The sequence below is a fragment of the Stenella coeruleoalba genome (genome assembly GCF_951394435.1).
Source record: "Stenella coeruleoalba genome assembly, chromosome: 16".
Classification (NCBI taxonomy): domain Eukaryota; kingdom Metazoa; phylum Chordata; class Mammalia; order Artiodactyla; family Delphinidae; genus Stenella; species Stenella coeruleoalba.
The window spans coordinates 25781269-25801997 of record NC_137162.1 but is presented as its reverse complement, the minus strand read 5'-3'; the positions used below and the strand labels follow the sequence as shown (position 1 = coordinate 25801997).

General features: G+C 46.7%; 1 protein-coding gene and 2 pseudogenes across 3 annotated transcripts; all 3 read right to left on the bottom strand.

The window, feature by feature from the left end:
- Nucleotides 1-4118: 4118 nt before the first annotated feature.
- On the bottom strand, nucleotides 4119-10082 carry CYP17A1 (cytochrome P450 family 17 subfamily A member 1). The gene is made up of 8 exons (XM_079899998.1): nucleotides 9492-10082; nucleotides 7889-8027; nucleotides 7455-7684; nucleotides 6774-6860; nucleotides 6169-6384; nucleotides 5676-5845; nucleotides 5061-5164; nucleotides 4119-4554 (listed from the first exon to the last, which is right to left on the bottom strand). Exons 1-8 carry the CDS (start codon nucleotides 9786-9788, stop codon nucleotides 4268-4270), a joined length of 1530 nt encoding a protein of 509 aa, XP_079756124.1. The 5' UTR covers nucleotides 9789-10082; the 3' UTR covers nucleotides 4119-4267.
- Nucleotides 10083-18592: 8510 nt separating this feature from the next.
- On the bottom strand, nucleotides 18593-18921 carry LOC307175447 (ester hydrolase C11orf54 homolog; annotated as a pseudogene). Its single transcript has one exon. The product of its transcript is annotated as an ester hydrolase C11orf54 homolog (transcript).
- A 112-nt stretch (nucleotides 18922-19033) lies between these two features.
- LOC307175446 (ester hydrolase C11orf54 homolog) lies at nucleotides 19034-19857 on the bottom strand (annotated as a pseudogene). Its single transcript has 2 exons — nucleotides 19853-19857; nucleotides 19034-19755 (listed from the first exon to the last, which is right to left on the bottom strand). The product of its transcript is annotated as an ester hydrolase C11orf54 homolog (transcript).
- Between the last annotated feature and the right edge of the window lie 872 nt (nucleotides 19858-20729).

The following is a 20729-nucleotide window of genomic DNA, read 5'->3' as shown; positions in this document are numbered from 1 at the left end:
TAGCCTCAAAGCAGCCCTCTGAAGTATGGACTGTAATTATTCCCGCTTTATTAATGGGGATGAAGCATTCAGAGGAGTTAATTAACTAGTCCAAGGTCACACAGCTGGTGGAGCTGTGGTAGAGCCAAGGATTAAAACCCACATCTGTTGACTCCAAAGCCCATGCAATTAACTAGCTGGCCAGACTAGTGAAGAGTTGTACTGTTGGTGCTCACAAGCCCCGTGAAGAACTTTTCATTTCTTTTCAAAGGTGAGAGGGAACCAGAGAAGGGTACGCTGAGCCAGGGGAGTAACGTGGTGGCAGGTAAAGCAGACACTGTTTTCTCAGGAGCTGTATCCCCTCTTCACCCCTCTCCCCTTGCCTCGTCATGAGCCCCCCAGAGGCCCTGCACCCAGCCAGCTGTTACCTACCAGAGCCCCTCAGTGCTGAAATGGGAGGTGGTACCTGCTTCAGATCAGTGCTAACCTCCACAGCGAGGTGTAACCCCTTGGAAACATTGTAAAATAATGAGTTATTTGGACCTTCTTTGTGTCTTTTCCTTGCAAGAGTGTTTTGCTCTTCCTCAGAGGAGACTTTTTAAAAAAGAGCTTTTGTGGCTTGTGAGGGGGAGAAGAGGATTTTTGCTTGATCTGAAGTTTCTCCTCACTGTATAACCTGCTCCTCACCACAGTTTAACTTTCCACTGCATGTCTTCTCACCAAGAAGTCTCAAGAAACCCAATCCCACTGGAAAATGTTACAAAGCACCCTGGTGTTGGAACCCTGAAAAATTTGTCTTTGGGGTATCCACCCACTTCCCAGCTGCCAGCCTGCCCTGGCTCCGGAGAGAAAGAGGGGACAACCGGCAGGGCCATCTGGAGCTGCAAGAGGGGCATCCCTGGTGGTACTGTCCTGCAGATGGACCCATCCGGATATACCTGCTCTCCTTCCTGACCAAGCTGGTGGCCTTTGGGAGGTTTATGTAAAACCCTTATAGAGGGACTTATTTTGTGGGTCTGGATATAGGCAATGATAATAAAGCCAGTATTTATCAAGGCACTGAACACAAGATGTAGGTCCATATTTTGTTCTCAGCAATGCTCTGGGTTGGTGGTGCTGTTTCTACACACATCTCAGCCACCCATATTACAGATGAGAAAACCGAGGTTTGAGAAGGCTAAGTAAGTTGCCTACACTCACTCCGTCTGTAAATGACAGAAAGAAAGAAAACTTGCTCTCGCAGCCTGACCTCTCATCTTCTGTAACTCCCAACAGTGTGGAACTCTCCTGCTCACACAGCCCTTTCTACTTTTCATCCTCACCAGAACCTCAGATGATGGCAGCACAGGTGGTAAGTTACCCCACTTTACAAATGAGAAGCTAGCAGTGAGCTTAAGATCCAGAGCTAGGAAACTGGGGAGCCTGGGGCCCAGAACCTGGGGCCTCCTCCTGCAGGCCTCTCCCCACCCCCCTCTAGCCTCTGTGATTGGGTTCCTGTCCTGAGATGGGTGTTTATCCCTCTGAGCATGACTGGAGAGAGGGCTCCTCATTTGCTGCAGGCTTTGTGGCCACCAGAGGCCAACCAGAACATTCATGGTGGGAGTGTTTACACCACAGAGATCAGCAAACACTACAAATCAAGGCTGTTCCCTACCACCAGCACCAGAGAACTGGTTCAATATTTATTTACCATTACACCATTGCCCTGGTTGAGGGCAGTCTGAGGCTCAAAAGGTGACTGTGGGGTCTTGATGAAGACCTTTCAGCTTTGCCAAAGATCTGGAATTCCTTCTGCATAAGGAGTTAGAGTTCTTTTACCACTGGACCAATTAGCCAAGTGATTTAGAGCATGTGACTCACTCCTCTTGTGTGTGTAACCTGCTTGTCAGGTTGATGTGCAGCCAGAAGAACACAAGAGGGCTCAGTCTTGAATTCCAGAGATGCAGGGGTGGCAGCATCCCTGGGGGTCACCACACCCATCTGCAGCCCAGGCAGGTGCTCAGGCGCATGTGCGATTCCACACCAATGAACAGAAGCTGAGGGCTAAAAGGATTTAGGTCGGTGGGAAAAGGCCTTCCAGGCAGGGGAAGGGCAGTTTGGGCAGGCGTCAGAGTTCACGAGGTCATTTCCTGAAAGGATGCTCAGCTTTGTACTCTCCCCAGCCAGACACTCCGGCCCTTCTGCACAGACGCGGAAGACCTGTGAGAGAGCACGCTGGCTCCTCATCCTGCATCCCTGAAATCCCGGGTTCTGGTCCCAGCCCTGCTGCTAGGCCGCTGGGTGACTTAGGGCAAGTCACCCCACACACACCTGCCCCCAGTGGCCCTCAGCTCAGGTTTCTCATCTTCAAAATGAAAGCCTCTCATTTCCCTGCCATTCAATGGTCTGAATCAAGGAGAGTGGATGTTTCCTTCCCAGTTACACTCATGCACTGCTTCTACAGGGGATGTTGTTTATCTCTTCCCCACTAGTCTGCAAAATGCCTTTCAGATTCTGAGCAAATTTGGAGAAAGTAACTCTCCTCCAGCCGGTCAGCTCCCCTCTGCTCTGAGCTGAGGGTAGCTTGGCTCTAGACCAGCGAGCAGCTGGTGGGGACAGAGGAACCCGGGAGAAGGAGGGAGCCACCTCCAGTTTAACCCCTTTCTCATCAGCTCACTGTGGTGGCAGCATCTCTCTAGGCTCCCCATGATGGAGGCTGGGCTCAGCCACAGCTGCCCACCGACTCCACTGGGCTCTTTAGCAAGGCCTTAGGGTCACGGGCCAGTGAAGGCCAGCACTGAGTTGGGGGGCAGTGGGGAATGGTCGACTACCCCTGGATTAGCAAAGCTCTTTGAAGAAAGAAGAGGCTGCTGTGGTGGAAAGCTTTGGCCCTCCCTCCTTGCGGGGGCTCCCTTGATTTCTTCTCCCTGGAACTTGGCCAGGCGGAGTCTCAGGCTTGCCCTGTCGGCCCGTCCAGAGCCCTCCTCCAGTCAGAAGGGAAGGACCAGGTCGCTGATGATCTGACCCTGGTCTGGCTGGCGCCAGGGAGCTGGGGTTGAGGCCTCTCTCTATTCTAAAGGGCAAGGGTCAGTTTCTCCCAGGGCGTCTCAGGACACCTTTCATTTGCGGACTGGCCAGCGGCCAAGGTTTAAAGATGTCGGTTTTAAGGTTTGAAGAAGTCGGGGCTCCATTTTCTAGTGAGGCATTTACAGACTTCCTGGGGTTTGGGGGTGGGGGGCAGGGGCAGAGCCTGAGCACTTGAGCGGGAGGCTGCCGTGAAAGCCCTTTCCTGGCGGTGTTTACCCCAGTACAGAATGAGGAAAAGGAGACCTACCAGTCTTTGGGGACCAAGACGAGAGGAATGGGTAGTTGTGGGTTGAGTTTATGGATTATAGACACTTCCCCAAAGCCAAAGCTTTGAGATACATGCAGCGATGAGTGGATCAAAGCAAACATGATCTGCTTTGCTTTCAAAATGTAAACTCAATCCCAACACTTCTTGCCATCTCCACTGCTGTCACCAGGGTCTAAGCCACCAGCATCCTTCTGTCCGGGACCAGCACAACCTCCTCCCCAGGGCCCCCACTTTCATCCCTCTGCAGACCAGTGTCTACTCAGCAACTCGAATGATCTTTTAAAAATATTAACCAGACCTTTCCACTTGAATGTGTAAACCCTCCTGTGACTTCCTCTCATACTTGGAATAGAAACCCAAACTCCTTCCTGCTACTTAGAAAGACTCCATGGGACCTGACCCTGCCTGCAGTCTGACCTCATCAGGGACCACTCTTCCCTTCATTGGCTCTGCTCTAGACTGAATGACCTCTCCTACCTTGAGAACTGCTCACCTGCTGCTCCCTCAGCATGGGACACCTTCCCCCCGCCATCTTCACGCCTTCCCCAATCAGTCATTCACAGTGGCTGCCCCCCACCTCTGCCATTCCCCTCATATCACCAGCACCTAGTATAATTGACTCCAAAGTACTTATGAGTCTCTGAAATGCTCATTTGTCAGCCCTCACTAGAATGTAAGCTTCATGTAAGACCAGGGAGCCTGAGGGTCCAGGGACAGTGAGTGAGTGGTACATAGTAGGTGCTCAATAAAATACTCTCTGAAAGAATGAGTGAACAAACAAATGAACGAGCTGCTCAGGGACCTTCTGAAAAAAAAACCACAACTGTTTATGCACAGCACTGCCAGGGCTGCAGGCTGGAAAAGAAGGGAGAGTGGGTGGGGAGGAGGGAGGAATGGTTGGGGAAGGTGGGGGAGCTCCTCTAATTCCGTGCTGTGGGGTCACACAGGGCGGAGTCACGAGGTGCTACCCTCGGCCTGGGCTTCCTTCCAGGCCTGGCGCACCTTGATCTTCACTTTGAAAGGATCGATCTGTAAGACTAAACCGGGGTTGCCCTCCAGAGAGGGTAGCTTCCCATCATCCGGGATCTCCAGGTCGAACCTCTGCAGCAACCAGGTCATGAAGAGGAAGAGCTCCTGGCGGGCTAGCATCTCACCTATGCAGGAGCGGGGTCCTGCTCCGAAGGGCAAGTAGCTTAACGATGGCGAGATGAGCTTGGTCCCCGTGGGGTCCAAGAAGCGCTCTGTGGACATGGGGAGGTGTCAGTCAGGGCCCAGGGCAGGAGTAAGCAGAGGAGGGGGGGCAACATGGTCCTGCCCAGGGGACCCCACCCTGAGAAGATGGACCACCTTACTTGGGGGAGGGGGGCCCAGTCTGAGGAGAGATACAGCCCTGCTCTCTGGTAGCCCTTAATCACACAGAGGGGATGGAATATTCAGGACAGATGGAAAGAAGGCGTATTAACAGATGCAAATGCCACCATCCTAGGGGAGAGGGGGCTGACTTCATGGGAGACATATGCCTAGAGGGCTTCTTAGAGGAGGAGATTTGCAGTTGGTGGAAGGAGAAGGTGGGAACGCAGCTGTGAAGAATCTGGCTAAGTCTAGCGTAGGATGGGGGTGTCAACAGGTCCACGTAGTTGGAGTCAGGAGTTTGCTAGTGGCAAGCTCAACAGAGGGGAAGTGGTGCTGGAAAGGTGGGCACAGAGGTGGCTGTGTGGCCAGGGAGCAGGACAGAACAGGGACTCACCAGGCATGAACAGGTCGGGCCGGTGCCACTCCTTCTCACTGTGATGCAGTGCCCACAAATTGACCACAACATCTGTGCCCTTGTCAATGGTAAGGTCACCAATGCTGCCCCAGGGAGGGAGAGGAAAAGAGGGTCTGGAATATTGCCCTTCCCCACCTGCTCAGCCCCAAGCCTCTGTGGTCCCCCACTTTGGGGAAAAGAGCCCTTTACTCCCTCATGTCCACTCCCTCATCTTTTCCTCAGCTTCTACCAGGTGGACTATGAATCCAGCCCTCTCCTCCTGCCAAGCACTTATGTATCAACACTTGTGGGCCTGTCAGGGCCCACGGGTATGCATGTTGAGCTGGTGCCTGTGAGTATGTATGTGTGTTGCGGCTATTGGATTGGGTAGGAGCATCCCACACCACATGTCTCCACGTGGCAGCAGGCAGCTTCTGAGGGAGGTCAGGTAGATCTGTGGATTAGTCACTGGGTGTCAGTTGGTGGTAGACACATTGGTCAATAGGGTCATGGGTAGGATGAGTGGTAGTCAGTGGTTGACTGTACCCAGCTGGGGGTGTGGGGTGATGGAGGAGGGACCAGGTGGGCTGGATGTTACTGGGAGGGAAGGCACACCTGGAGTCAACGATAGCCTTGTGGGGGATGAGCGTGGGGGACACAGGCCGGATTCGAAGCACCTCTCGGATGGTGGCCTCCAGCAGGACAAGGCGGTTCCGGTCACTGATAGTTGGTGTGCGATTGAAACCTATATTCTGGTCGACATCATCCTGGATCCTCTTCTTCAACTGAGGGCCAGAACAGGGTGGATGTTACCAGGGTGCTTAAGCCCAGGAGAAGCAAGGGCTTAGAAGAATCCTAGTGTCACATCCAGAAGAACTGGCCCAGACCCTTCCCAGTGATGGCTCTGCGAGCCCAGGCTTTGTTTCCAGAAGACGGGGCAGTTCCACCCAAGGGCCAGAGCCAACCACTGCTTGGGTAAGGGGTGCGGCAGCCCATTCATCCTGCAAAGAAGTCCTGAGGGTATAGTCTCTTCCTCCCTCTCTGGAGCAGAGGTGAGTCTGGCTGGGGTCAAGAGTGGTTGGGAAGGCTGGGGTAGGGAGAAGCTCACTGGAGGATGATGTAGCAGGAAGGCCACAATCCACTTTATCACAGAGGTGGTGGTTTCCACGCCGGCCCCGAAGATGTCCCCTATGGTGGTGAGCATGTGTCTGTCTGAAAGCAGCTTTGAATCCTGGTCTGGTCCAGCATTGTTATTGTCTGCGTTCATCTTGGCTTGGATCAGTATGTCCAGCAAGTTAGTGATGGAGTCACTGGTGAAGTTCTCCTGGTTGGGTGAGATTGGGAGAGTGATGAGGAAGGAACCCCATCTGCAACCCCTGCCATACTCTCACCCCAGACTGTAGATACAAAGGCTTCTCCCCCTTGGAAGTGAGGGAGTGGAGTGAGGCTAGTCAGGACCCATGAGCTTGTGGAAGTAGGAGGAAGCGCTAGGCCCTCTTTAAATTTGGGGGGTAGACAAGTCCCTTCTAGGATCCTCTTCAATTCCTCACTTCTCCACGCCTATTCATTAGTTGAGTCAGTTTTTATTGAGCACTTACTATATGCCAGGCTCTCTGCTAGGTGCAGGAGATCCTACAGTGTCCAAAATGGACCCAACCCTGCTCTCATGATGCTTTCCACCTAACTCATCATCTCTTCTGCTCCATCACCTACCTTACTTTTTTCAAGGATTTCACTCAGCAATTCGTTTCGCATTCGAACACAACTCTTTATCTTTTCCAGGGCTTTGCTGGGGAAAATCTGCAAAGTAGAAATGTCAAATCCTATCTTTCTGACTCTGGAGAGTTCCCACTCTAACCCGAAACTTCAGCCAGAATGGAAGGCAGGATACGGACCCAGAATGGGACCATCAGTGACAACTAGGACAATTCCAAACAAGGGAGAAAGGAGTCACCTCCACGTCCCCTTCCCCATTCAATCAAACATCCAGCACTGATTGAGGGTTTACCCAGTAGTAAGATAGACTTGAGTCTCAAGCCTTGGTTAAGTTCCTTAACTTCTTGAAGCCTGTATTCTCAACTGTATGGGGATAATAAAACCCACTTGCAAGGGAAATGCATGATTAATGCTTGTGGAGTGCTGGTACTGGCACATGGCAATTGGTGAATAAACGAGAGCCATTATCATGAGTATTCAAATGCATAATTTAAAAGCTAAACCGATTTCTGTAGAGGAGCAGCAAGGTTTTAAGAGTCAGAGGAGGTAGAGGTCACTGTGACTGAGGTGGTCAGAAAAAAAAGGTGGGTCTGGAGCTGAACTGAAAGAGGAAAGAAGAACTGGGGGTGCTGTCAGGGTCTGCTGAGATCTGACAGTGGGGCCCGGCCTCATCCTCACCTTAAACCCAGGGAATATGTCTGACAAAATCTCCTTGCCCTGAGCCTCCAGGATGCCGTCATTGAACTTGTATATGGCCTTCAGGGCAGGATCCTCATTCTTGAAGGAGAAGTTGAAGCAGATAAAGCTGATTATGTTGGTCACCGCCAGAGAGAGATGCTCCGACAAATTTATGGACTCTCCATGCCGGGTGGCCAGGGAGTCGCAGAGTAAACTGACTTCCCGATTAACTGAGGGGAGAGAGGGGCATGAGGGTGGAGAATTGAGCCGCCCCTCACCCCCTCTCTACCAGTTCCATCTTAGTCAAGGACAGAGAGCAGATGTCCAGTAGATGGCAGCGGTAGCCAAGAAAATGCTAGATGGAATCATCCAGAACCCTCTCCCCTCCCAAACCTCTTCTCCCTCCAGCAGCCCAGGGCTGGCTGGGCACTCACTGATCTTCTCTAGCTTCAGGTTGCCATCCTTGAACAGGGCAAAGGCGTTCTGTGCCAACTTCCGATGCAGCTGCCAGACGGCACCATGGTCGGCGAAGGCGATGCCCTTTTGGTTGTCTGACAGGATGTCTAGAGTCAACTTTGGAAAGCAGGAAAGGACATAGGAATCAGACACCATCCACCGGTCCTAGCCCTGGGGAAGAAGGCAGGTACCTGCCGTTCCGCCTCCGTGTGGGACCTCCCTGCTCCACTCCGTCATGACTGTAAGGCCTTGGTAGGACAGAACCTATGACCTCACACTCCCAACTCCATCAGAGAGACAGAGCGAGGAGAAAAAGAACACTGAATTAGAATGCAGCGGTCCTGGGGTTCAGGTCAGTGACAGGTGACCTCTGAGCCTCTTTTTCTCATCAGTTTCTGACCAGGGGAAGGCAGCTGTGGATGGGATGAACTCTCTAAATTGTGCCTGTCCCGGGAACAGGAGCAGAGACCGAGGACAGCCCAAACCCCTGCCTTTCCCTGGGCCCTCTGGGGGCGGAGGCTGCTGAAGGCACAGCAGCTCAGCGCCCTTAGTTTACCCTTCCATTGCCAGGCTGTGTGCCCACCCCAGGGCCGCATCTGGAGAGTGCAGATTTCTTGTCCACCCAGTCTGGACTTGGGCCAAGCTGCCTTTTCTCAGAGGCACCCCCCAAACCATAAAGCTCCCAAACCTCCCCTCTTCTATCCCCTGACCTGCAAACCCCATCTGACTAGCCTCCTCCTTCCTCTTTGCTCTGGAGAGAAGAGCTCAGCAGAGTTGGAAGGGGGATAGTTGGCCCGCAGACCTGGCTGACTGGTCCAAGGTAAAAAGAGTCAACCCTTGGTCTGATCAAAGATGAGCAGCCAGGGGGCCTTGCCTGGGATGTTCAAGGGAGTTCTCAGCAGCTGGGTGCTGCAGTGGGGGGCTGGCAGTGTTGCTGGATGGTTAACTCCCACTCCCCTCTGCCCCCCAGGAGCAAAACAGAAAGCTCAATAGGCTGGCTCATCAGCATCCTCCCTCAAAGTGCTCCCATGGGTCAGTTCCCTGCGGCTGGAGCAGCTGGAGAAAGCTCCAGGAATACAGCAATCCCAGCCCTCCAAGAGCCAGGGTTTTTCTCCCTCACAACTTTGCACGGAGGACAGCAATCACTCCCCCCCTTTTCCGTGTGAAGAACAGCATTCATCAAGGCTGTTTATTGAGCACTTCCTGCACTGGGCACTGGGCTAAGTGCTTTATATGCACTCTCTCAGTTCATTATGGAAGTCTAAGCTCAGAGAGATCATCATCCAGTTCACGGGTGAGATGACTGTTCTAAGGGCTCCCTGACGCCCTCAGACCACCACTCCCACCCCACCCCACCTCCTGGGAAGCTCAGAAAATGAAATCTTCCTTTAATTCTTCCTGCCTAGTTTAGAGACTGGATGGGGTCCAAGGGGTCACTTCCCACCCACAGCACCGGCAGTCTGTTTTTGGAAGAATCACAGGTTGTTGGAGCTGGAAGTGTCATTCCAGGCATGGCCTTGCCTGGAGAACTGAACATCCCCAGGGAGTGGTGAGAGAAGAGGGATGATAGGTACTGCTTACCACTTTGGACCGCCCGGAGAATTCCTTGCCCTTCTTGAGAAGCACCTCCCTGGCCAGCTGGTAGTGGCCGATCATCACAGTAGTCTTGGAACCCAGACGAAAGGAATAGATGGGGCCATATTTTTCCTGCAGCTTGAAGAAGTTCACGTGCTGGTGGCCACGTCTGGGGAGGAACGGCAGGCTGCCCACCAGGGGCAGGGATGGGAGGCTCTTGGGGTACTTGGCACCAGAGCCCGTGGTCTTGGGCCAAAATAAATAGGTGAGGGTGAGCAGCAAGAGAGCCAAGAGCACCCACATGGTGGCCGGGTGGCGGCAGGCAGGACAAACAGCTGTGGAGTGGCGTCAGCCACTTTAGGGTGCAAGGAGGCCTTTTTAAGGGCTGCCCTGATCTTCACCTTGACTTTATGTTATTGCTCGCCTTGTGGAAGTTTATCCTGGAGCACAGCCAGGCCCGATCCCTCTCCTAGAATGGGGAGAGGAGTGGAGGCCTTCTTCAAGAGCTGGCTCGACTCCAGGGCAAACCCCTAGGGGAGGGGCTAGGTAAGGGGTGGACAGCCGGTCCCTCTCCCTCGCTCCCTGTCCATCAGTGTCTCCAGAGTGCGCCAGAAGCAAATGATATCTAGGTCAGGAGTCAAGGCTTGGGATTTTCCATGCTGTAAAATCACAATCAATGCATAGCTGACACTGTCAGGACTGTTATGACCAGCAGGGATTGTCAAAGCTATTCAATCTTATCATTTAACAACTGGGCAAAGTGAGGCCTTGGAAGATCAGGCTTGTATAAGGTCACACAGATGGTGATGACAAGAATCCAGCCCTCCTGGCTCCCGGTTGGCTGCTTTTTCTAGGGGGAGTAAAACTCTTGGATTGAGAGCATGGGCCCTAGAGTCAGAAAGGTTTGGGCTCAAATTCTAGCTTGACCACTTTCTAGCTATATGACTTAAAAAAAAAAAGTTTTATTATGTTAAAATGTACATAACATAAAATTTACCATTTTAAGTGTACAATTTCGTAGCATTGAATATACTCACAATGTTGTACAGCCATCACCACTATCTACTTCTAAAACTGTTTTCATCACCCCAAACAGAAGGTGTACCAATGAAGCAATAACTCCCCTTTTCCCCCTCCCCTCAGCCCCTGGTAACCTCTAATCTAACTTGTCTCTATGAATTATGCCTATTGCACATAAGTGGAATCATATAACATTTGATCTTTTGTGACTGGCTTATTTCACTTAGCATAATGTGTTCGAGGTTCATGTGCTTTGTAGCATATATGAGAACTTCATTCTTTTTTATGACTGAATAATATTCTATTATATGGCTATACCACATTTTGTTGGTCCATTAGTCATGGACACTTTGGTTGTTTCCACCTTTGGCTACTGTGAATAATGCTGCTATGGACATGGGTGTACAACAGGGGTCCTCAACCTCCTGTTAGGAACCGGGCCGCACAGCAGGAGGTGAGTGGTGGGCAAGTGAGCAAAGCTTCATCTGCCGCTCCCCATCGCTCCCCATCGCTCACATTACTGCCTGACCCATCCCCTCACCACCCCGCCGTCTGTGGAAAAATTGTCTCCCACGAAAGCAGTTCCTGCTGCCAAAAAGATTGGGGACCGCTGGTGTACAAGTATCTGTTTGGGTCCCTGTTTTCAGTTTTGGGGGGTATATACCTAGGAGTGGAATTGCTGGGTCATATAGTAATTTTATGGTTACTTAGCTGTTCAAAGTTTCAGTTTCCTCCTCTATAATGGGGATAAGAATGGAATGTACTTTTTTTTTTTTTTTTTTTTTTTTGCGGTACACAGGCCTCTCACTGTTGTGGCCTCTCCCGTTGAGGAGCACAGGCTCCGGACTCGCAGGCTCAGCGGCCATGGCTCACGGGCCCAGCCGCTCTGCGGCATGTGGGATCTTCCCGGACTGGGGCACGAACCCGTGTCCCCTGCATCAGCAGGCGGACTCTCAACCACTGCGCCACCAGAGAAGCCCTGGAATATACTTCTTAAGGCTGTTGTGACTCAGTGAGATAATGCATGTAAAAGTGCTGCCTGGCACGGAGTAAGTACTCATTCAATATTTACTCTTAACATTGTGATACCAAAATGGCCTTCCTACTTTTTCTGAACTCTTATTAGTGGATCTTCCTAACAGACAAAATCCTCATTTTCTGCTGCAAACCTTCAGTGGCTGTTAGTATTTATCAATGATTTGATAATACCAGGTAAGGTCACAGTCCCAAGACAGTGTCAGTCTTCACCAGCGTGACTTCTGGTGTCAGTCATCGTAGAGGAGGTGGGTCCTCAGGCAGGCAACCAGGACACACTGAGTGAGACTCACAAAGGTGAGAGATGGAATTTCTGTCCCTCTCGGGGGGTGATCTGCCAACGTCTGTACTTTGAGGAGAATGGACTGGTGTGAGGGCTGCTGGGATTAGGCAGGAAGGCAGCAGGGCGGGGACCTCATGATGAAGATGAATCCTCAAGGCCTTGTAAACCAGACTTCGCCCACTACTTCAACAGTTCAAATGTTGTTCAGACTTGTAGGCCCATTTGCGGTCAGAGGTATGAGCTGGGGTAGTCTTCATGAAAGAAAGGGGATTTGAGCTAAGCCTTGAAGGAGAGTTGGGACTATTTATTAGGCAGCGGCATGGGGTGGGGGGAGGAGGGGCACGGCTGGAAGGGAGAGCAGCAGAGTCAAGTATGTGGAGGCCAGAAGGGGCACGATGTGTGTGGGATGGTGATGGTCCTGACTACAGACGTGAAGGGGGTGTACTGTGGGGAGTCCCTGAGAAGTAAGATCTGACAGGTACATTGAATCAGGCTCTGGAGCCCTGAATTGGAAAGCTAGGGAGGGTGGGGAGCTATTGAAAGTTCTGCGGCAGGGAAGTGACAGGTACAGTGGTATTTGAGGAGGGTGAATCTGGCATCAGTGCTGGGGTAGACTGGGTGAGATCTTGTGTAAAGTTTGACAGCTGGGTGAGAAGTGGGGAGGCCTGTGATCCAGGCTGGGCCCTAAGGGGGGTCAACCAGCTGGTAGAGAAATACGAATGAGTACTTTCTGTTCCTAAAGTGAATGCCAAGGTGATTCTCTGACATTTCACCCCCAATCACAAACAAGAAACAGGAATTTAAAAAAGTGGTTGCTTCACATCCTTATCACTATATTGGAGAAGTTATACATGATAATTGCAAAAAATCTGGAGAATGCAGATAGCTAAAACTAAAAATTTGAAACGTATTTTTTAACCTACATGAGGCCATATTGCAGTTTTTTGGCATGGATATTTTTCTGTTATTAAAATACTTTTCTACAACATTATTATTATTTATTTTATTTTTTTTGTGGTACGTGGGCCTCTCACTGTTGCGGCGCACAGGCTCCGGACGTGCAGGCTCAGCAGCCATGGCTCACAGGCCCAGCCGCTCCGCGGCATGTGGGATCCTCCCGGACCGGGGCACGAACCTGTGTGCCCTGCATCGGCAGGCAGACTCTCAACCCCTGCGCCACCAGGGAAGCCCTACAACATTATTTTTAATGGCTTCATATTATTTCATTGTCATAGGTTATTTCATATGTATGTAGAGGATAGGTTAGCTGACCCTGTATTGTGTTCTTTCTGTTTTTGTCTTTGTTGTTGATATAAACAACACTAAGGAATAGCCTTGTGGTGAAAGCTTTGTGCATAACTGTTATATTTTCTTAGGATAGAATCCTAAAAGTGGAGTTGTTGGTCAAAGGCTTTGTATACATATTTTAAAGATTTCTGACAAATACTGAATTATTTATGAGATGCATTATATTGGTAGATTTCTTGGTATCCCACCATTCCTAGAATAATACTAACTTATCCAGAGTGTCTTCTTTTAACACAGAATTGGATTCTCTTTGCAATTTACTTAGGATTTTCTTTCTTTTGCATCTTTAGTCATATGAAAAAATGGGTTGAAGTTTTCTTATTTATGCCTTGTTAAGTTTTGGTATTATGATTTTGTTAGTTATGTAAAGTTATTGGAGAAACTTTCCATCTTTTTCTATGTCCTAAACCAGATTAAATAGCATGGGAATTATCTATTCTTTGAAGCAGTAAAGAAAGGTGACCATGAGAAGTGTCAGGTCCTAGTGCTTTTTTTGGAGAGAGAATTCTCTAACGTAATTTTCCGGTTTCTTCAATAATTATTAGTCTCCTCAACTCTTCTGAGTCTTCCTGAGTCCGTTTTGGCAATTAATATTTCTTAAAATTTTATGTTTTCTATTTTTTTCTTGACTTGTCAGAAGTTTTATTAATCTTTTCAGTGAATCTCCCCTTGGGTTTATTCATCCAGTCTTTGATTGTTGTGGTTTTATTTCATTCTCAGTATTGATAAATGATCATTGCAAAACATCTTGTATAACTTTATACTAGAATTCGGGCTGAAAGCTTGTATGAATTCCACTTCCCCTGCATCCCTGTTTTCCTTGTTCCTTGTCAAAACATAAGACCCATTATCTACTAGAGCTAAACCTATGACCTGGGAACTCTATTCTTAGGTGTATAACCAACAGAGTGTGTACATATGTTCACCAAAAGGCATGTGCAAGAGTACTTACAACAGCACTATTTGTAACAGTCCCAAACCCAGATATTTATGGATTGTAGAATGGATAAATTGTCATACATCATACAGTGGGATATGATACAGACATGAGAATGAATGAACTGCAACTCCATGCACCAACATGGATGAACCACCCAAACGTAATATTGAGGAAAGAAACCGGACTTATAAGAATGCATCATTATGATTTTATTTATATAAAATTCAAAAACAGATCAAACTAGTCTATGGTTATAGAAGTCAGGATATCGGTTACCCTTGCGGGATGGTTAGTGACCGAAAGAGGACTCAGGGCGGGGATTCTGAGGAGCAGGTGATGTTCTGCTTCTTGATCTGGTTTTTGGTAACATAGGGAAGTTCACTTTCAGTGGAAAAGCAATTATTTGCATGTATATTATACTTCAATAAAAAGTTTACCTTAAAAACAACGTTGTAAATCAACTATACCCCAATATAAAATAAAAATTAAAAAATATAAAATACACATGAAGAAAAAAATTTACCTTAAAAAGTTGGGGGGACTCCCCTGGTGGTCCAGGGGGTAAGACTCTGCACTCCCAGTGTGGAGTTCAATCCCTGGTCGAACCCTGGTGGCGGAACTAGATCCCGCATGCATGCCGCAACTAAGAGTCTGCATGCCGCAGCTAAGAAGTCCACATGCCGCCACTAAAAAACATGCTGTAACAAAGATCTCACGTGCTGCAACTAAGACCCGGCACAGCCAAAATAAATAAATAAATATTTTTAAAAATTAAAAATGTTGGGTGTCCATGGAGTTTGTGACCTACCTGAGATTGCATGCAACATTTGCATGTATGTATAAATATATTTTTTTCTGGAGAGAGGATCCATAGCTTGCATCAGCTTCTCACAACAGTGACTTCACCGTTGACTCAAGGGTCCCTGTATCCTCACTTATTCCCATCCCCATCTTTCTTTGTTATTCTTCTGCTCCACGCATCCAATTGCTTTTCTCCTTCTCTCCAAAACCTTTCCCCTGACCCCTCTGGTATTCTCTGTTTCTAGAACAAGCATACTTCCTTTTTTAACAAATAGATGCTATTTTAAAATTTATTTGGCTGCGCTGGGTCTTAGTTGTGGCATGAGGGATCTTCATTGCAGCATGCGGGATCTTTAGTTGCAGCGCGTACACACTTAGTTGCAGCATGTAGGATCTAGTACTCTGACCAGGGATCGAACCCAGGCCCCCTGCACTGGGAGCGCAGAGTCTTAGCCACTGGACCACCAGGGAAGTCCAAGCATACTTCCTTATTTTCCTTATCTGGCTATAGAATGTTCTCTCTACTTCCTGCCTTACCTAAACTGGACTCTTCTTTGGACAGCATTTCCCCCATTTGTCCTTTTGTTTTCTTCCAATTTTATTGAGATATAATTGACATACAGTACTGTATAAGTTTAAGGTGTACTGGTTTGGCTTCATATGTCATGAAATTATTATCACAATAAGTTTCGTGAACATCCATCACCTCATGTAGATACAAATTAAAGAAATAGAAAAAAAAATGTTTTCCTTGTGATGAGAACTCTTAGGATTTACTCTCTTAACAACTTTCTTGTTTTAAACAACTTTTATATATAACTTACAGCAGTGTTAATTATATGTGTCATGTTGTACATTACATCCTAATATTGGGTTGGCCAAAAAGTTCGTTTGGATTTTTCCGTAACAGCTTACAGAAAAACCTGAATGAAATTTTTTGGCCAACCCAATATTTATTTATTTATGTATTTATTTATTTATATTTATTTTTGGCTGCATTGGGTCTTCGTTGCTGTGCGCAGGCTTTCTCTAGTTGCGGCGAGTGGGGGCTACTCTTCGATGCAGTGCGCGGGCTTCTCATTGCGGTGGCTTCTCTTGTGGAGCACAGGCTCTAGTGCACGGGCTTCAGTAGTTGTGACACGAGGGCTCAGTAGTTGTGGCTTGCAGTCTCTAGAGCGGAGACTCAGTAGCTGTGGCACTCGGGCTTAGCGGCTCCGCAGCACGTGGGATCTTCCCGGACCAGGGATCGAACCCATGTCCCCTGCACTGACAGGCGGATTCTTTTTTTTTTTTTGGTCTATAAGTCCTCATCAAGCACTATTTTTTAAAAATAAATTTATTTATTTATTTTTTACTTTTGGCTACGTTGGGTCTTCATTGCTGTGCGCGGGCCTTCTCTAATTGCAGTGAGCGTGGGCTACTCTTTGGTGAGGTGCGTGGGCTTCTCATTGCGGTGGCTTCTCTTGTTGCGGAGCACAGGCTCTAGGCACCTGGGCTTCAGTAGTTGTGGCACATGGGCCCAGTAGTTATGGCTCGTGGGCTCTAGAGCGCAGGCTCAGTAGTGGCGCACGGGCTTAGTTTCTCCTTGGCATCAGGTGGATTCTTAACCACCGTGCCACCAGGAAAGTCCGCGACCCAATATTTATTTATCTTATAACTGGAACTTGTACTTTTTAACTACCATCATCTAATTACCCCTACTTCTACCCTTTCCTCTGGTGACCTCAAATTTGATCTCTTTTTCTATGAGTTTGTTTGTTTTGAAGTATAATTGATCTACAACACTATGTTAGTTCCTGTTACACAATATAGTGATTGGATATTTCTAGACTTTTCAAAATGATCACCACGGTAAGTCTAATTATGGTAAGCCTATCACCATACAAAGATATTACATAATTATTGCCTAAATTCCCCCCACTGTACATTTCATACCTGTGACTCATGTATTTTGCAACTGGAAGTTTATACCTCTTAATCTCCCCCATCTATTTCTTTCCTCCTCCTATCTCCCTCCCCTCTGGCAACCACCTGTTTGTTCTCTGTATCTATGACTGTTTCTGTTTTGTTATGTTTGTTCATTTGTTTCATTTTTTAGGCACATGTATAAGTGGTGTAGTACCGTATTTGTCTTTCTCTGTCTGATTACTTCCCTTGGCATAATACCCACTTGGTCCATCCATTTTGTTGCAAATGGCAAGATTTTATTCTTTTTCATGGCTTAGTAGTATTCCTTGTATATATATACCACATCTTCTTTGTCCATTCATCTATTGATGGGCACTTAGGTTGCTTCCATATCTTGGCTATTGTAAATAATGCTGCAATGAACATAGGGGTGCATATATCTTTTCTAATTAGTGCTTTTGTTTTCTTCAGATAAATTCCCAGGAGTGAAATTGCATATGATAGTTCTATATTTAATTTTTTGAGGAACCTCCATACTGTTTTCCATAGTGGCTGCACCAGTTTACATTCCCACTAACAGTTCACAAGGGTTTCCTTTTCTCCACTAACATTTGTTATTTGTTGTCTTTTTGATAATAGCCATTCTAACAGGTGTGAGTTGATACCTCTGCTGTCCTTTTGAATGAAGACACCTGATGTCCTTGTAAGGCAATGGAATCGACATTCTCTTCATTCCCCACAGCCTCCAGACTACCACTCCTCCACCTTTGAATTCTTGCTCCTTTGCAGTTTCTTTTTTTTTTTATGAATGTAAAATTTTTATTCATTTCTTTTGGTACAAACTAGTGTTTATTAAAAAAAATATTTAGGAATTTATACTCACAGGACATGTTATAGTTAACATCCAAAGACAAAAAATATTTCTTGACAATTTATTATATGCTTAGTACTAAAAAGCTCCTAAATCAGTGTTGGCGTCACAAGATTAGAGAGTTGTTTTTGGCTCATGATTGTTATAGAAAAACACTGAGGAAAATTTCAATCATTACAATTGGTAAAAGTATAATTTTACATTTCATAAAGGATAGTAGTCATATTCGGCAATAGCCTCATTTATAAATTGAAGTATACTCACTTCGAGATTGTATTTTGATGCTGTTTCTTTTCACTTCTCGCAAATAACCAACAAGGCAAAAACTGCTTCCAATTGACAGTCCAAACAAAGGAGGAATCATGGCTAACCGTCTGGTTGCTAATATTTGTTAAAGGCAAATTGCAAACTTCGGAGTATGGTTCAACATCACCAGAAGGAGTAAAGTTGCTCCCTCTGACCACCTTATTCCATGAAAAAAGTGTACTTTGACTTCTAAAATGGATTTCAAAAATTCAGTAGGAAGATTTAACAACTATCAACATTTCCAGCACTGATTTTTCTAATACCCAGAAACATCTACTTAGCAGTTGTAAGACTAACTTGAAAAACTGAATATACAGATGTAAATTATTGCCATTAGCTAGTAGGAATCATCACTTGATTCTTAACCCTGTTTATATTTAATTATAAACATAAGACTGATTTTTTAGAATAAAAAGAATGAAGAACATCTCCATCACGTGTCTTTGTTCCCAATAATCCCTTTCAGATAGATCTGTGAAGTAATACAGAGTACAGTGTCGACATACCTTTCATTTCAAAGGCCAAAAAAAATAGGGCTTATTAAGTAGTGAGATCATTTCTATTAGGCTTTATATTAGTATCAATTAATGAATTAATCAGTCAAACGAGTATCAGTTGATTTAATCTTGCCCAAATTAATGGGTCTCTGTTGGTTGATCAATGCGATAGAGAAACTCTGCAGGTAAGAAGTATCCAAGATATTCCACTATATCTGGGGTGGTGTCATAATGGTAGTGTCCCCCTTCTCCATGATGACTAAAACAATGAGTGTGCTCCAACCGCAAATCAAACCCTGGGTCTCTGGAGATAAAAACTGGCAGGCAAACCAAAGGAGCCTTCATCTCATAAAAACGTAACCATTTATTCACGTCTTCATCAGAGTTCAATGGGCAGGAAGAAAATTCTGCCGGCATAATATATGAGTCTTCACTTTTCCCTTCTGAATCACGAAAGTACCTCCCATTCCTACAGGCTTATCTCCATAATGTTTTTTTCTTTTCTTTTTTTTTCGGTACGCGGGCCTCTCACTGTTGTGGCCTCTCCCGCTGCGGAGCACAGGCCCCGGACGCGCAGGCTCAGCGGCCATGGCTCACGGGCCCAGCTGCTCCACGGCATGTGGGATCCTCCCGGACTGGGGCACGAATCCGTGTCCCCTGCATCGGCAGGTGGACCCTCAACCACTGCACCACCAGGGAAGCCCCTCCATAATGTTTTTCAAGAGTCTGTCTCATACAAGTCACAAAGTTAAGTTTTCCAGGTCTTCTTTTGGATTTCACCTCAATGACCTTTCCAGGTTGGCCTTCACTGGCAAAAAGATTAGCCAGTAATGCAAACCCCAAATCATGATATTTCTCACTGTATTTCTCCAGTAGGCACCCTTCATCTGCAGAGTTAACATGAGCAAAGTAACTTCCATTCACAGGAGGTTTGTGTTCACTTTTTGTTTGAACAACTGGCATAAACTCAGAATTGAATCCAAGAGTCGGAAATGGGCCTGCTCCTGCTCCAAGAACAAAAGCTCCAGGAAGCTGGATTTCTTTTGTGATTTTATTTAGATCATAAACTTTTTTTTTTATTTATAAGAGGCAATAAGTAAGGCACACCTCCTACTTCTGCAATTCTAGTTTTCCCACAGATACCTTTTACGGGAAAGGTAAATGGCTCCTTGGTCAAATTAGGGCAATCAACTACAGAGACCTGGACATCAGCAAAGTTATCCGTTAGCCCCTTCCGCAGAACTCCAACAAGCTCCTCTAGACTTGGCACATGAAAAGAATACTCAGCACAAGACTTCTTTCTCGAGTGCACAGGTGATGAGGTGTGCAAGCAGAGAGAGTTAAATAAAATTGCTCTTTTGCAATTTCTAACCTCTGTTATTGCAATTCCTTACTGACCTCATGTTGCTCATTTTCATTGAAGATTCATTTTAAGATTTTGGGCACGAAGCTTACAACTTTCCTCTCTTCTTGCCGTCATCGTGCATGACGTTATAGTCCTTGGGGGATGATCATCCAACATCCCAGCCTTGCAGTTCCTTCACCTCAAATCCAAAGATTGTCACCCTTACTTCCATTTCAATTACTCCTGTAATTGAATTACACCCTTAATGGACTCTGAGACCATTCAGTTGTATCTCTCTTAATTTCCACTTTATCACTTCCTTTCCCTCCACCTTAAAGATAAAGAATTGGTACTCCTCATTCTAATCAATCTAACAATTTGGCAAAATAATAATAACTTTATTGAGCATTTGCTATGTATAACGTGTACTATTTTATTTAATCCTTATTAAGGTAGGTGCTATTATTATCAACATCTCCATTTTACAGATGAGGAAACAGACACAAGGACTTGCCCAAGGCTGTAAAACTAGTCAGCAATGAAGCTGGAATTAAAGCAATCTAGAGCTCTTAGCCCTTAACTGCAATGCTATTCTGCTTCTCATGATATAGATTGAAATTTTCTGTGTACATACCTTTTGAACCAATTATTCCAGTTCTAAGAATTTATTCTGCAGATGTCTCACAGTTCAGTGTACAAAAACAAATCATTTCTTCAATGTTTACAATTGCTAGCAGTACATCTCCCATCAATAGGAGACTGGAATAAAATGCAGTTCGAAAAAGGAGGAAACACTTTATATGCTTATTATAGAAATATTTCCCAAATATATTGTTAGGTTTAAAAAACAAAAATAAGAATGATGTGTATTGAATGCCCCCATTTGTGTAAAAAAAGGAGAATGTATGTATTTTTTTTTGCTCGTGTTGC